General features: G+C 37.7%; 2 protein-coding genes across 2 annotated transcripts; one reads left to right on the top strand and one right to left on the bottom strand.

The window, feature by feature from the left end:
• The first annotated feature begins 2,392 nt into the window (after positions 1 to 2,392).
• On the top strand, positions 2,393 to 13,615 carry Notum (palmitoleoyl-protein carboxylesterase notum). Its single transcript, XM_020961283.2, has 4 exons — positions 2,393 to 2,843; positions 10,058 to 10,466; positions 10,535 to 11,047; positions 11,112 to 13,615. The coding sequence occupies exons 1-4, from the start codon at positions 2,763 to 2,765 to the stop codon at positions 12,176 to 12,178; spliced, it is 2,070 nt and encodes a 689-aa protein (XP_020816942.2). The 5' UTR covers positions 2,393 to 2,762; the 3' UTR covers positions 12,179 to 13,615.
• Positions 13,616 to 14,439: 824 nt separating this feature from the next.
• Positions 14,440 to 14,792, bottom strand: LOC110190728 (thrombin inhibitor hemalin). Its single transcript, XM_020961350.2, has 2 exons — positions 14,699 to 14,792; positions 14,440 to 14,633 (listed from the first exon to the last, which is right to left on the bottom strand). The coding sequence occupies exons 1-2, from the start codon at positions 14,790 to 14,792 to the stop codon at positions 14,440 to 14,442; spliced, it is 288 nt and encodes a 95-aa protein (XP_020817009.2).
• Positions 14,793 to 15,514: the final 722 nt, after the last annotated feature.

The following is a 15,514-nucleotide window of genomic DNA, read 5'->3' as shown; positions in this document are numbered from 1 at the left end:
ATTTGTGCTGCTGTAATTGCCGAACGGCCGAAGGAGCATTTCTGCTGCCGCTGTTGCTGCTGCAACTTATGTTGCTGTTGCTGCTGCTGTTGCTGTTGCTGTTGCTGTTGCTGTTGCTGTTGCTGTTGCTGCTGCTGCTGGTGTTGCTGCTGCTGCTGCTGCTGTTGTTGATTGCGCGTCAAATGTTTATGGCATTCATCGCGTGCTGGCGGCGTTTTAATTGCTTGAACGGCACAAGCGCCTAGTGCCTAGTGCCAGTGGCCAGTGGCCACGCTGCGTATGAGCAATGCGAGCATCAATAATCTCCAGAGATGTTCGCCGCCGTCGCGTCGTTGTCGCATAATAATTGCGTGTACTTAATGCATAAATATTGCACTGAATCGGACTGAATCGACGGGCCAAGTCGGCTCCTTTCTATTTGCCACTTTCAAGTTTGCCGCCGCCGCCAGTTGGACATCATTTTTTCTTCATCCAGCCGTTGGCTGTTGTTTTTCTCTTGTTTTCATTTCGTCTCTTCTTCCTTTAGGCCTACAATTTCTATTGGAGCAGCGGCGAACAGCTAAAATCAATTTGGTCAGTGATAACATTTTTGCAAAAGAGAATCAATTTTACGGCCGTCGGTGCCGGTGATGGGGGGCGAAAAATCGTAAAAGTATTTCGATTTCGGGGCCAAACGGCAAATATCAAAAGCCCCCCAAAAAAAAAAGAATCTTTAATGATCTGTCATTAATTGAGTTTCGTATACATATATACCGCGCATATAGAAATGGAAATGAAAAAGCGTGGCAAGGGCCGCCAAAAAGGAAGCAGCTAAATGATTTCTCTTGTGAATTTTTTTAGTCTGCAAAAAAAAATAAATATATAAAAGGGGGAATTAACCGTATTTCGATGTTTTTTTTTTCTTATTTTTTGCTTTAGATTTACAATTAGATAAAAGTCGCTGGCTACTTTATTGAGATTTTATGTCTTTAAGCCGCCGTCCCGCAACGGAGTTCCCAGAGCCATATCAAAATCACTACGTTTCCCAGAAATGCCGACGGCCATAAAACACATCATAAAAAAGAAGGCAAAATAAAAATATAAATTTACCTAAAAATTTTATGAAACGGCAGCGATGAGAGAATTATGAGAGTGTGCATAACAATTGCAATTACACTAAATTAGCATTAACGCAGGAGGGATTCTGCCAAAAAGCTGACCTGGAAAAAAACAAAAGACTTAGGCAACGAACGCGGCTGGGCTAAAAGTGAGTTAAGACCAGAAGCGAACGAAATTTCAATGCGTCCTTCGATTAGGTAGATCAAAGGGTACCTTTTATGGCTTTTCAACATATGTATAAGGTCGTAAAATTGCTTATTTTAAGACAAAAATATTGCATTGATCATAAAAAATAAAATTTATATGTAATTACTTAATTTGGAGCAGTAAAAAATTAATAATAAATTTTTATAGCAATATATCATGAAATTGAAATATTTTTAACAGGGTAAAATTAATAATTTATTGAGTTTATAATTACAATATTGTATACTCTACAAAATGTGTTCAAGTTATCATGATTATTTAAAAATTTTATTGTATTTTAAATTATTTCTATGCCTTTTCGATAACAAAGTATTATTTAATCCCCAAAAAATATAAATTAAATAATGTATTAATAATAAGAAAATAAATAATTAATAAATAATCTTTTATTAAACATATATTTTTCATACTGTTAAAACCAAGCTAAAAATTCTATTTAGGACTATTATTTAAAAATTTACAGCTAATTTTAATTATAATACTTTTTTATTAGTTATTTGACTTTTATTTATCTCTTTAAAAATAAAGAACAATTATTGAGAATTTAAAATTGCACTAAATTAGCATTAAGACAAGCAGAAAAAACCGCATGAAAAAAACAAAAGACTTAGGCAACGAACTCGAGACAGGGAACGAGGACTTGAAGGAAGGCAGGCGAAGACCAGAAGCGAATTCCATTTCGGCCTTCGATTAAGCAGATCAAAGGGAACCTTAATACGGTTATTAACAAGTAGCAGCAGTCGCTGCCGCCATCAGCAACGCTGCTGCTGCTGCTGCTGCTGCTGCTGCCGCTGCGCTGCCGCTGTTGACGTCGCCCTCGGCGATTCTCTCAAATTGCATTGCCCTGCAGTTTATTATTAGTTTTGTTATTATTTTGCGTATTCTAAACAAAAACGCAGCCACACAAATGCCGCTGCCAAGAGCAAGATAGAGAGAGAGGGAGAGAGAGAGAGAGAGAGAGCGAGGAGCACATGTGAGAGAGCGACGTCGGCAGCGACTGCAACCGAGGCAGAGGCATCGACAGCGACACCGACAGCGACAGCGACGTCAGCAGCAACGAGGGCGCAAGGTAAAAATTCGATTCCTCATTCCGTGGCGAGCATTCGACTTGAGCGAACGTTGAGAGCGCGTGTGCCGTGGCGCAGATAAAACAAAAAAAAAAAACAAAGATCGAAGTGCTATCAGCTGAAATAACAAAACAAATCAAATACACTATATATATATATTATCACGAAAAATCCCCTACCGTCCAATTGAATAGAAATTCTGGAAAACCAGTTGACAAGTGCCACAAATCAATCAATACAAAACAAAACAAAAAAAATCCAATTATAATGCAGCGCCTTAAAAAGTGCTCCGAACTGTGCTGAACAAAAAATTCAAATTAAAACATCACAAAAGTATATCAAATATTCATATATAATATATACCCATATCTATGTGTGATCGAATCGAAAATGGCAGCCAAACAAATCGCTAAGATGGCAGCTGAAACATCAGAGGAAGCCACAAATAAATGGATTAAGCCCAACCAGCAGGTGAGTTATCAACCCAAAAAACGAAATAAAACAACAAATAAAACAGTAGCCCCAGAAATGAAATATGAAGCAGTGAACAACAAAAAATATAAGGGGAGATATCAAAAGTTGCCGCTTAAGCAGAAAACCGAAAAATACAGTAGCACGTCAATTAAAATTAATAGCTTCCGACTTAAGCCGCTGGCCAAGTTGTGAGAACTCGGCCGGCTGAACCGAAACCGATGCCAGAAATCCTCTACAACTTTATTTGCGGCATTAGCATAGTCGCTCGAAATCAATTTGAAAATCCTTTGCAAGGGCATAAAAAATGAGATTAAATTTGCCTGCGTGCGCAAAAAAAATAAGCAGCAGGCAGGGCAGAAAAAAAACAAAATCAACTGAAGAAAAATAAGCTAGCTGGGCTGAGGGGGGAAAGAAAAACAAAAAGACCGACAAAAATGAGCGGGGAATGAGACTTTAAGTGTAGCTAACCAAAACCCTCATCAGCAGCAGCAGCAACAACATCAGCAGCAGCAGCAACATCAGCAGCAGCAGCAACATCAGCAGCAGCAGCAGCAACAACAAAGTGCAGGCCGCTTTCGTGCGCCCCACTTCGCTTGAAGCCGAGACTCAAGACCCCATATTCCACCGATATTCCCATATCCCCACAGAGACAGAGCTGTAGCCACAACCAACTCCACTCTACTCCACCTCAACTCCACTCCACACTCCACAGTCGTAGTAGCTACTGTTTTCAAAGTTAAGATCAATGAGTGCGACGACGACGACGATGCCTTTGGCTTTTTGTAGTTGGCCCGCAATGCACAGAAACAAAATTTATAGATTTTAGAGTAAACCCATTTAAATTTAAAGGATATTTTAATAAAAAGATAGATTTGAAAAGCTAGAATATGATTATTTCCTTAGTCAAAATCAGGGAAAATCTCCTAAGAGAGTGGTTTTAGGAAGTTCTTATTTTTGAATGGAAAGATGTAATTTATATTCATAAAATGGATTTGTAAAGTATATATTTTGACTATTACTATGTTAATTTACATAGTTATTTGCTTATTGAAATAACTAGAACTATATTTTCCTGGCTTTCCCACATTCCTTGTAATACTCCCTCTTTAAAATGATTTGAAGATACAAATAGGTACTCTTCAAATCCTTTTCTAATGCTCTATTTAAAAGGGATTCAATTTATATCAAAAAATCATTTAATTCCCATTTAAATATTGTACCCCCAAAAAAAAAAAGAAGGTATATACATTTTTTCTATGTGTGTTACTGGCCAGGTCCGATCTGCTTTGCAACATGCCGCAAACATACACGAAGTCCACGGGGCGGCAAAGTACAAAGCCAAAAACGGCACGGGTTTAGCGCGCTCGGAGTAAAAAGCGATCAGCGGCCAGCAGCCGCTTGGCAGACGTGCGCACATCCACAGATACAGATACAGATACAGATACAGCAACAGATACAGATGCGGATACTCTGGCTACAGATACACTGACAGAGATCAGGCCCGGTCTAATAACGCTGCTACACGTTTTGGGCAGCGGCGGCAACTCTGCTTTTGTTGTTGCCGCTCGCTCACACACACACACACACACACGGACCGGCTTGCGGCTTCATTTGAGGCCGCTTCCGAATTACCTGCACTCTGGGCCTCCTCTGTCATGCCAGCAATGCAGTAGCAGCAGCACCGCGTTATTTCCCTGCCATAAAAAGTATTAAATTGCCGCAAAACAGGTGTATTTTAATGCCTGGCAGGCAGAAACCATAAGGCAGCAAACAGGCAAAAAGATCGTTCAGGTTTCGGGAGCTGCAATTATGAGCGCCTAGGCCAAAGCTCAAAGAATCCTAAAACCCAGCCAAGGGGAAGGCCCCAAAAAATAAAGTAATTCAGGTCAAGTTAGAGGAGAGAAAATCAATTCTGGACATATGGTTAGGATTAGGCGGGGAAAAATAGGAAAATTAAGACTTTAAGTGGGAAAAACATCACTTAAATAAATTTGTATAAAATAATGTATAGTATTTTAAAGATTTAAAATGGATTTATAGCTTGTTTGAACTTTGTATTACATCTTAAGATACTTTTGCTATCTTAAGGATAACTTTAGAGGCCTTTCTCTGTTGTATTTCTAGAATATCAAGCTACTTCCCCTTTTGTTTTTTTTTTTAACTGTTCTGTTTTTGTCTAATTTAGTTATTGTTTTTTATATATATTTGTAATATTTGTTAAGAGCGCGCTCTTTTTCATAACGATTTTCTGGTTACGCGCGCAAATTAAAGTCGTTGGGGAAAAAGCCGGCAAACAACAGAGAAACCGGGGACAGAGACAGCATGAGTAAAAGAGAGAGAGAGAAAGAGAGATGGATAACCGCAGGCAAATCAAACAAACAACAATTACAAAAATAACAACAACAACAACAACAACAACAAGTCCCCATGAGACAACGGAAGTTTATTTATGCCGCGGACTGTGTTGTTTACTTAAGCGTAGAAGCGATAAGCTGCGAGTGAGTGAGAAAGCGTTCGTCCGTTTATGTATTTGTTTTTCCTTTTCTTTCTTTTTCTTAGCTGCAAGTGCGCCAAGAAAAACAACAATAATAATAACAGTAACAACAATAGCAACAACAACATCCTATACTTTCAAGATCCCATCAAGTGGCTTTGGGTGACGGTCTCTCTCTTTGATTTAAAACCGGGCAAGGTCGTTATTGATTGTGCTGATATAAAAAATATATATAGGTATGATGGGAATTTTCTCTTATATATATATATTTATAAATATATATAGAGCAGAACCTGTAGTTGGAAACTTATATCATTATTTTCATTTAAACAAATTGTATAATGGTTAAAGCTAATTTAGTTTTATTGTCTAGACCTATTAAGGTATAATCAGCATTTATGGGTATCAGTATTTTTATGGTTATCTATATTTATGGATCTCAGATGATTATGGCAATTATCAGATCAATAAATAATAGCCAATAATTGGATTAATTAAGATATACATTTTATATGAGGTTAAATTTAAATAAAGCATTTTAAAATATTAGAAGTTCATATGAACTTAAATAAATATGGTGATGACAAGCCATTAAAATGGCCTTTTTTATAAATATGCGTCTACGTATATACTAAAAAATACTACATAAATATATGTTTAAAACGGAACGATTTTTAATAAATATCGCTAAAAATAAATTCTGATTTAATGCCAATATAAATGTATGTAAAATAATTAAATACAGTCTAGTTAAGTAACCTTTAAAAGTAAAATACTCTGATTTAATATCACTAAATATTTATGTAGTATTTTAAACTTATTGAGAAATACAATCTATTAAAGTTTCTCCTCAAAATGGAAATATTTTAAATTAATTTCAACCCCTTTTCCAAACCTCAAATCAACTTTCATTAAAAAGGAAACTGATCCGCAATCCCTAGAAAAATGCTAATTGCACATCGATTAAAGGCACTTTGACCAAAACACACACACTACACTCAATTGCCACCGCAATCGAATCAAATGAAATCAAATCAATTCCAGTCACAACGGGGCGTATACTCGATTTTTTTTTAAATAAAAAAAAAAATGAAAGAAAAAAGTATTGGAGAATAACGCTTAGCGCCATCGCGTCGCAAACGCAAACGCGACCGAGTATTTGCAGCAATTAATAAAAACTGACAATATAATCGGCGCGACAAGTAGTTGGCTGCCAGCCAGCCCCCAGACATTCGATTCGATCCTTTGTCGGCATCGCTCGAAATACGGAAAATAAAAAAATAAACTCTACAGTAAAGAGGGGGGGAAGAAAATCGACGGAGGTGGAAAAAGAAGGCAAAATATTAATAAGCACTGCCCGCAATTAATAGCGCAACTTAAGACTCTATATAGGGTAATTAAGCGGCGCTTGTGAACATTTTTTCCTTTGGGCAATGCCGACAGTGTTTTTTACTTATTTTTATTCGGCGGCGCTGCCGTTTTTTCTCAGCGCAGGTAAACACAACAACAACAACGAAATATAAAGACTAACAACAAGTGCAACGTACGCTCAAACCATTATCTATCTGTATCTGTATCTGTATCTGTATCTTTCTGTGTGTGTATTTACTCAAACGTAAATCCGCGCACGCACACGTGAAATCCCACTATTTGTAGTTTTATTTCTTTGGTTTTCTTTTTTTTTTTTTGTTTTTTTTTGGTGGTTCATTGTGGCCACAATCGTTGGCGCAGTTGAACTAATCAACAATGGAAACTACTCATCTAATGTTGGAAGGTGGAAGGAGCGAGGGAGCTCTTGTCAATTTCGTTGTTTGGCGGCAAACATCAAACATGGGACGGCGAGCGACTAAGACGAGCCAGAAGATATCTAAACCTGTTGTAAGAGACGTGTGCAGAGCAAAAAAAGAACAGAATATAAAAGAATCATATTGGTGGAATGGGGAGCAAGGTAATATGGATCAGAAAGAGCTAGGTTTTGACTACATATTTTGGGTAATTTACTATTAGAATGATCTTTTTCTAACAATTTAAACGAAGTTTTCATTTAAATTTTACAAAAATCTATTGAACTATGTTACCACAATGCCAAATAAATTGCCAATTCATATGATTATATATTGTTCAAATGGTAAATAGATTTAATCACTTGGTTATTTCATTATATTTTAAACAACCCAAATGACTACGAATCAGAAAAATCCAGGTTTTTATCATTAGAATAATAATATAGGACGATTTTTCATTTAAATTAAGCAAAAATTGATAAGCTAAACTTCTGATATACAAATTTTAAAGCATATTTAGATTATGAAATATTTAAAAAATGGTAAATAGATTTATCCACTTAATTATTCCATTATATCAAACAAAACAAATAAATGCGGATCAGAAAAGGCAATATTTTATCATAACAAATATCTTTTTCTTACAATTTATGCACACTTTTTTTTTTAATCATGTAAAAACTATACCTTAAACTTACTATATCCTAAATTTATAACTTGTTCATATTAAATTTTTTACAAATAGTAAATAGATTTATCCATTAAATTATATATTAAACATAAAATCAAATACCTATCAGAAAAAAACTTTCTAAAATGATTTGAAATGATTTTTTAAAAATCTATACCTTAAACTTAAAATATCCTAAATGAAAACCTCAATTAAATTATTGAATATTGTAAAATTATAAAACCCACCCTTTTCTTCAGCCTTTACTTATCCAAAAGATATTCCACTCTTTTTTCAACAAAAGAAATAAATTTATGGCCATATTAAATCAAGCTTTGATCAGATAGTAATCCGAATTTATAATGCATACTGTCAAATAAAATCACATTCACTATTATTAAAATGTTATCGAGCAATGTATTTGTCAATGGTTTTGTTAAACCTAATTTATATGAATTTCGGACTCTGGCATATTATGGAAATTATCAAAAAAAAATTTGGGAACCAGATTGTCTGGTTTAAATATAGATATCCTAGCTTTATATCTTTGCGAATATATGCATCAATGACTGATGCTACCGTTAGGCCAAAATGGCCTGCGGTCCAGTTTTTCAGAGTTCAGTTTTTGGCCAAATTATACTTTTGTAGGCCTTTAGCCAATTTCTGTTACTATTCCCCTCCAAAGTGTGGCTGTGTGTTTGTGTCATTTGCATTTCTGTCTGCAAATTGTCGTTGCTGGCGGCGGCAGCAGGCGGCTTACATCAAAGGCCTGTATAAACATTGATTGAAGATTTCTTTACGATTTCTGAATGGTTATTTATGCGGAGGCAAGACCGTAGACAGGCAGACACAGCCAAGCAGACAGACAGACCAACAGACAGACGGACGGACCGACCCGGCCGAATTGACAGACTGACACACTGAGACACTAAAATCGTTGCCGATGTTTTGTCGGCAAATGTTTTTTGTTGCTGTTATTGTTGTCTTATTTACAAATTGCTGGAAAATAGCTAAACAACAACAACAAATAAAACCAAAAGGCAACAAGAAAAACAGGCAACTTGAGAATCAGCGAAACAACAAAACAAATCGCCAGATAGCTCATTTGATTGATGTCTGTATACCGAGCAACGAAAAAAAAATTAAAGGTTTAGTCGATTTCCCCGACCATACAAATATCCCGTAATTATTGCGATTTAAAAAAAGCTCCTTTGGCTACGTTTTTCTTTTGAAGATTTGAGGAAATATTTGGGTTTACTAAATTTTCCTTCACCTGCCTTCGAAAGGCATTCACTGATAACTTAACAGACAAATTAACAAACTAAGGAACGGAAAAATGAATGAACAAGTGAAGGAAGGGACAAATGAATATAACAAATGAACGGACAAATGAATTTAGATATAAACGGACAAATAATCAGATAAAAAAACAGAAAAATAAGTGGTTAAATAAAGAGACAAATAAAGGGAAACTAGGACAAACACAAATGAACGGGGAAAATGAACAGTCAAAAAATCTCCAAAATACAAAAACCAAAAATAATTGGACATATTAACAGGCATGACTAGATCAAGTCGACCTTTTATCATCACAAAACAATAATAATATATATATTTTCTACTGTTACATAAGTTCCCGCAATTCCTATATACCCTTTATACATCACCATCACAGGGTATCACAAAGCGACCTTAAGTTCAAAGCCAAGAACGGACGCAGACGCCGACGCTCAGCTGGCGTCGCTGTGGCAGCGCTGCCGCTGCTGATTACCACGCGTCAGCGGCCATGACAATGTGAAATTGAAATTTGTTTGACTGGCCCACGGGGCGTATGATTAACAGCAATTTCTTGCCATGTTTGACTAAATACTTTGAGGTGTTGTTTTTTCTTTATTATTTTGTTGTATTTATATTTTTTTTCTCGCCTCTCTATGTAAACCAAAAGGCAAGACAAAACAAAAACAACAAACAAGCCACAAAAAGAGAGTGGGAGAGAAAGAGGGGGAGGGGTTGGAATAACACAACGAAACGGAACGACGAAACGAAATGCGGCAAAAATTTCTTTGATCTTTATCGCAAAGCTTCTTGCTCGCATTTTGATCAAAGCAAGTTTTTCCGCCAAAAACAACACCAGCAAACTGTTGGCCCAGAGAGAGAGAGAGAGAGAGAAGTGGCCATCTAGAGAGAGAAAGAGAGAGTGACTGAATCTCTGTTATCATTTTCAAGACTCTAATTCTGTTTTTCTCTATTTTCTCTTTGACAGATTGTCAGACTGCTGCTGCTCTTGGCCACGTTTAGTCAGCTGCCAAGTGCCAGGGCCATCGCTGGCTCCAGCTCTCTTAGCAGCCTGGATGCCGCCTCGAGTCTGGACAAGGATCCGCTGCGTGAGACCAGCATGAATATGATCCAACGGAACTATATGGTCATGCACTCGGCCAGCGGCTCTGGAGATCACAGTCGCTCCCTGAAGAGGGCCAATTTGGCCAATACGAGTATTACCTGCAATGATGGCACCCATGCCGGTTACTACCTGCGGAAGCAGCCGAACTCCAAGAAGTGGATCGTCTTCCTAGAGGGGGGATGGCACTGCTTCGATGTGCGGTCATGTCGGGCCAGATGGATGAGGCTGCGACATCTCATGACCTCCTCCCAGTGGCCAGAGACAAGAGATGGTGAGTTTACACTTCACAAAGAAAAACCCTTAACAGTTTTCTAAAGTTTCTTAATTTCTCTATTCCAGTGGGAGGCATTCTGTCGCCGCATCCTGAGGAGAATCCCTACTGGCACAATGCCAACCATGTCCTCATCCCTTACTGCAGCAGTGACTCATGGTCGGGCACAAGGACGGAACCAGATACCCGAGATCCGGAGAATAGTTGGCGCTTTATGGGTGCCCTCATCCTGAAGCAAGTCATTGCTGAACTGATACCCGTGGGTTTGGGTCGTGTGCCGGGTGGAGAACTCCTTCTGGTGGGCTCTTCAGCCGGGGGTCTTGGTGTGATGCTAAATCTGGATCGAATACGGGATTTCCTTGTCAATGAAAAGCAGCTTCAGGTCACTGTGAGGGGTGTAAGTGATTCGGGTTGGTTCTTGGACCGAGAACCCTATACCCCAGCGGCTGTGGCCTCCAGTGAGGCAGTGCGTCAGGGTTGGAAGCTGTGGCAGGGTTTGCTGCCCGAGGAGTGCACCAAAGCTCACCCCACGGAGCACTGGAGATGTTACTTTGGCTACAGGCTATATCCCACCTTAAAGAGTAAGTTTATCTAGACATTTTCATATCCAGAATTGTATCTAAAGATATATTTCTTAATTTGTAGCTCCCCTTTTTGTGTTCCAATGGCTTTTCGATGAGGCCCAGATGCGAGCGGACAATGTGGGAGCTCCAGTGACGCCGCAGCAATGGAACTATATCCATGAGATGGGCGGCGCCCTGAGATCTTCCCTGGACAATGTCACCGCAGTATTTGCACCCAGTTGCATTGGTCATGCGGTCTTATCGAAACGAGATTGGGTCAATATCAAAATAGATGACATCTCCCTGCCCTCGGCATTGCGCTGCTGGGAGCACTCCACACGTCGCAAGCGACATGACAAGCTAAAGAGATCCACGGAGGCTTCGACTGTCCTCTCCCAGCATCCCAATAACCAAAGACATCAGCGACATCGTCAGCGGCAACAGCAGCAGCGACAGAAGCAGAACAATGTGGCTCAGGCGGGGACACCCAGGAAGCACAATCACCTGACCAAGGAGGAGCGGGAGGAGAGGAAGCGCCTGCGGCAGGAGCAACGACAGCGACGCAAGCAACGGCGCCGGCAGGAGCAGCAAAGGAATGCCAATGCGTCACAAAAGAATAGGAATCGAAAGAACAATAATCCCAAGTCCAGCAATGGCAGCGATCCTCGAAAGCAACGACGTCGCCAACCTTTGACCCCGGAGCAGCGACAGGAGCAGCGCAGGCGACGTCGCAAGCAGCAGCAACAGGAGCAGCAGCAACTAATGCGACGCGAGCAGCATCCCCACTCACAGATGCAACAGGAGCAACCATCCCCTGTTGTGGTGGTGAATGAGGAACCGGCGCAGAAGCTGCGCTCCTCCAACAATGCCTCCGCCGGCACCAAGTCCAAGAAGCGTCAGCGAGTGCCCCGAGTGCCGGAAAAGTGTGGCCTGCGTCTCTTGGAGCGTTGCAGCTGGCCGCAGTGCAACCACTCCTGTCCCACTTTGACCAACCCAATGACCGGCGAGGAGATGCGCTTCCTGGAGCTGCTCACCGCCTTCGGGTTGGACATTGAGGCGGTAGCCGCCGCTTTGGGAGTGGATATGCACACATTGAACAACATGGAACGCACTGAGCTGGTCAACTTGCTCACACAGCAGGCGAGCTAGACGAAGAATACCCTGTAAATTGAGGGTATATTGAAGAAGAGTGAGCGGGGAATTGAGGGAGGTTATTATAGGCTTTTGCTGGATTCTAGGAAATATTGCCTTAGAAAATCTTTAAAAGAAAAATGGGTAGAGATTTAAAATCAAAATATCATTGCATACTTTTAGACTCCTTTTAAAACTCTTTAAAAAACGATCGAGATGTCTGCATAATTTTGTAATTTTCAATAACAGAAAATAATTAATTTTTAAAGATTTTAAATGCAGGTTCAACGAATTTAATTATTACATTTGGTACAAATTTCACTTGAATCTAATATTATTTTAAAACTTAGACTAAAAACAAAAGCATCAAATTGAAAGTAATCATTTCTAGGGCAATATTTCATAGAATCCTTTATAGTTTATATCTTCCTCCCACGATTTGTAAACTTATTTTGGGTGTCCTGCACCCTAACTGTAAATAGATGGCCTGTATATATAGCTTATAGGTCCTGGGGCCACCCTGTAAATAGCACACACCATATAACACCACCCCCAAACAAAACACATAAGAGAGGAGCTAACTCCAATTCCTAGAACACACCAAGAAAGACATGCGCATAGTACCCAGTAATTAAGCAGAATTTATTTATAGTCCTAAACTCGAACTGCAACTCGTATTCGTATTCACATTCACATTCGCATTCGCACTCGCCACATATTTATTCATTCGCATTCTGATATCACAATCACAGAAATGAAATCTGCTTAACGAGAAACTAAACACAAATGCAACCACAAGACTGTTTTTATGTTTTTTTTATATATATATATTTAGTTACGGATATGATGTAGGCTATATAGAGATATATGCTAAATAGAATCGTAAATGTGTATGTAATTTATTTGAGATAATTTATGGCCCGTTTAGGATTGTACTTTTTTTGTGGAGTCTAGACTGTTTCAAATACCTTTTTTTTGTAATTTTTATATTGTTTTATACCTACCTCAGATGAGTAAGAATGAAATTGATTAACAACTGCCTTCATATATATCATTGCGTCGTACCTGTGCAACGAAAATCAAATACTTAATAATATTAACTAAAAATACCGCCCGCATTCCGTTTGAAAATAAAAACAAAGCAAACACAAAGCCAGAAGCGAAGTGAACAAATCGAATAATCGAATTAATTATAGCAATGTTTTGTAAAGAAATTCTAGATAAAAAACAAATATCGCACAAAAAGTAAATAATTTAATTTAACAATTATTAAATAGCTTTAAGTCTGTACAGAACTGGTTGAAGTTTAGCCCTAAGCATTGTTGTACTTAAACTTATTGATAGTTTTTAAATGTAAAGCAATTTGCAAGCTAATTAGCTTTTGTTACTGGTTCCCAACATTCAAAAGATGAAATCGATCCACAGCATTCAGCGTCCGAAAATAAACCAGCAAAATAATTATATATGCTCGTGTGTATTTTTTATTTTATTTCTTTCGGGGAGTTACTTAAATAATCTAACTCGACAGGTTTCACAAATAAGCTTTGAGCACCAGCGATTATTATTACCAGCACATCCTTTATATTTAAATTGTGTGCAGTTGTTGGTCACCACATTAAAGTGCCACATGGCCTTGTTGTAGTTCTTTTTACATCTCCTTATTCGCTTATTGCCGCCATCTAAAGGTCCTTCGCACTGAGGAGTGGCTAAGGGAATTTTTAAACATTTATTTGGAATCCTGAAATAATTTCTTTATGTTATATCCTTACCAGGCTTGCCCTTGCAGCTCTCCACAGAGGTAACAAGATACAAGGCCACTACAGCAATTAAAAGGATCAAAGAAGTGCTTCTCATATTAAAAACTGAAACTTGTAACCTGGGAATGGTTTAATCAAGGAATAAGATTTCTGATCTTTTGACAGGGTATTTATAGGGAGTAACCTTCCTTCCTTGCATTAAATAAAACTATACACGTGCAAGTCTGTTTCCATGAAAGGATGTTCTTCATTTTCTGCTTAAGCCACTTTATAAATGGAAATAAAATTAATCAAAAAATCAATCACAAGCAGCTGATTATTATTGTTAAGCATTTCAATACTTGTAAACAATTGCAAGTTGTTAAATAGCTAAAAATAAACAATGAAAATGAGCTTTCAAAAGCGGCACGTGTTTAACAAATAGCAAGAGTTTTTATTGATTGATTTTAAGATTATTGTTTCCAGGAAAATCCAATCGATTTAATATATTTTTCTAATTTATTTAAAAACGTAGTATAGTTATTATCTCCCTCGGCAGGCTTCACACAGTTGTTTATTACACCAACGATTATCATTACCTCCGCATCCTTTATAATTAAGTTTTGTGCAGTTTTTAGTCACAGTATTGAAATGCCACATATTCTTATTAGCAGATCGCTTGCACTTTCTTCTTCGGTCATTACCGACATCAAGGGACCCCACACACTTGGGAGAGGCTGATAAAATAAGAAATCAATTTAGGATAATCCGATTTTAATGGGATTATAAAATTTTAACTTACATGGCTTCCCCTTGCAGCTTTCAACTTCAGTCAAGACCATCAAAAGGTACAAGACCACAACAGCAACTAAAAGGATCAGTGTAGTACTCCGCATTATAGATTCGAAATTATGAAATTATGTTACACTTGATTTTTATAAATACATGTTGTATTTATACCTCCTGTTGAATGATTTTCTTTAACAGCATATGCACGTGTATAAAAAATATACAAATAAATATCTGTTTCCTGCATTGTGTTAAGTAAATAAATGGGACGTTCTTTATGTTATGTTATGAATTTAACTATATAATAAAAAACATAAAAACAATATTATAATAACCCATTGAATTCCCTGTTTACATTTACAATATACTTTAAAAAAGTAAGCAAAGTTATTTATGTTATGGGAATAAAAAGAGTTTTTAGGATCGTTGGAAATGTTCTTGAAACATTATTGAAGCATTCTAAAAAAATTGTAAAACGAAACCCTCACACGTGCCAGAGCTTCAGGTATTATATAATTTTTTATCAGGTGGTTATTGTTCAGCAAGCACAAGGCTGTTCGATATGAGGTTTATTTTCAGTGCACAAGTGTTTTGGGAATAAGCTGGGATATGTTGTACGTTATAGATATGTAAAATAAACACTTAAGGTAATAGTCAATATCAAGATTAATATTATTTGACTACAGAAGAAAGCCCGACAAATAAATTAAAGCTAAAAGCTTGCCCTAATATTATCCTAAAACATAATAAAAATAAGAATGTATATTTTTTTCAACACTTCTTTGTTCATAATTTAGGACACACAACTAGTATTACATAATTGTTGTAT

This window comes from Drosophila serrata, unplaced genomic scaffold, assembly GCF_035046125.1.
Source record: "Drosophila serrata isolate PLE 108 unplaced genomic scaffold, ASM3504612v1 contig_272, whole genome shotgun sequence".
Lineage (NCBI taxonomy): Eukaryota > Metazoa > Arthropoda > Insecta > Diptera > Drosophilidae > Drosophila > Drosophila serrata.
The sequence above is the reverse complement of the archived record's forward strand: the minus strand, read 5'-3'. Positions and strand labels throughout refer to the sequence as shown.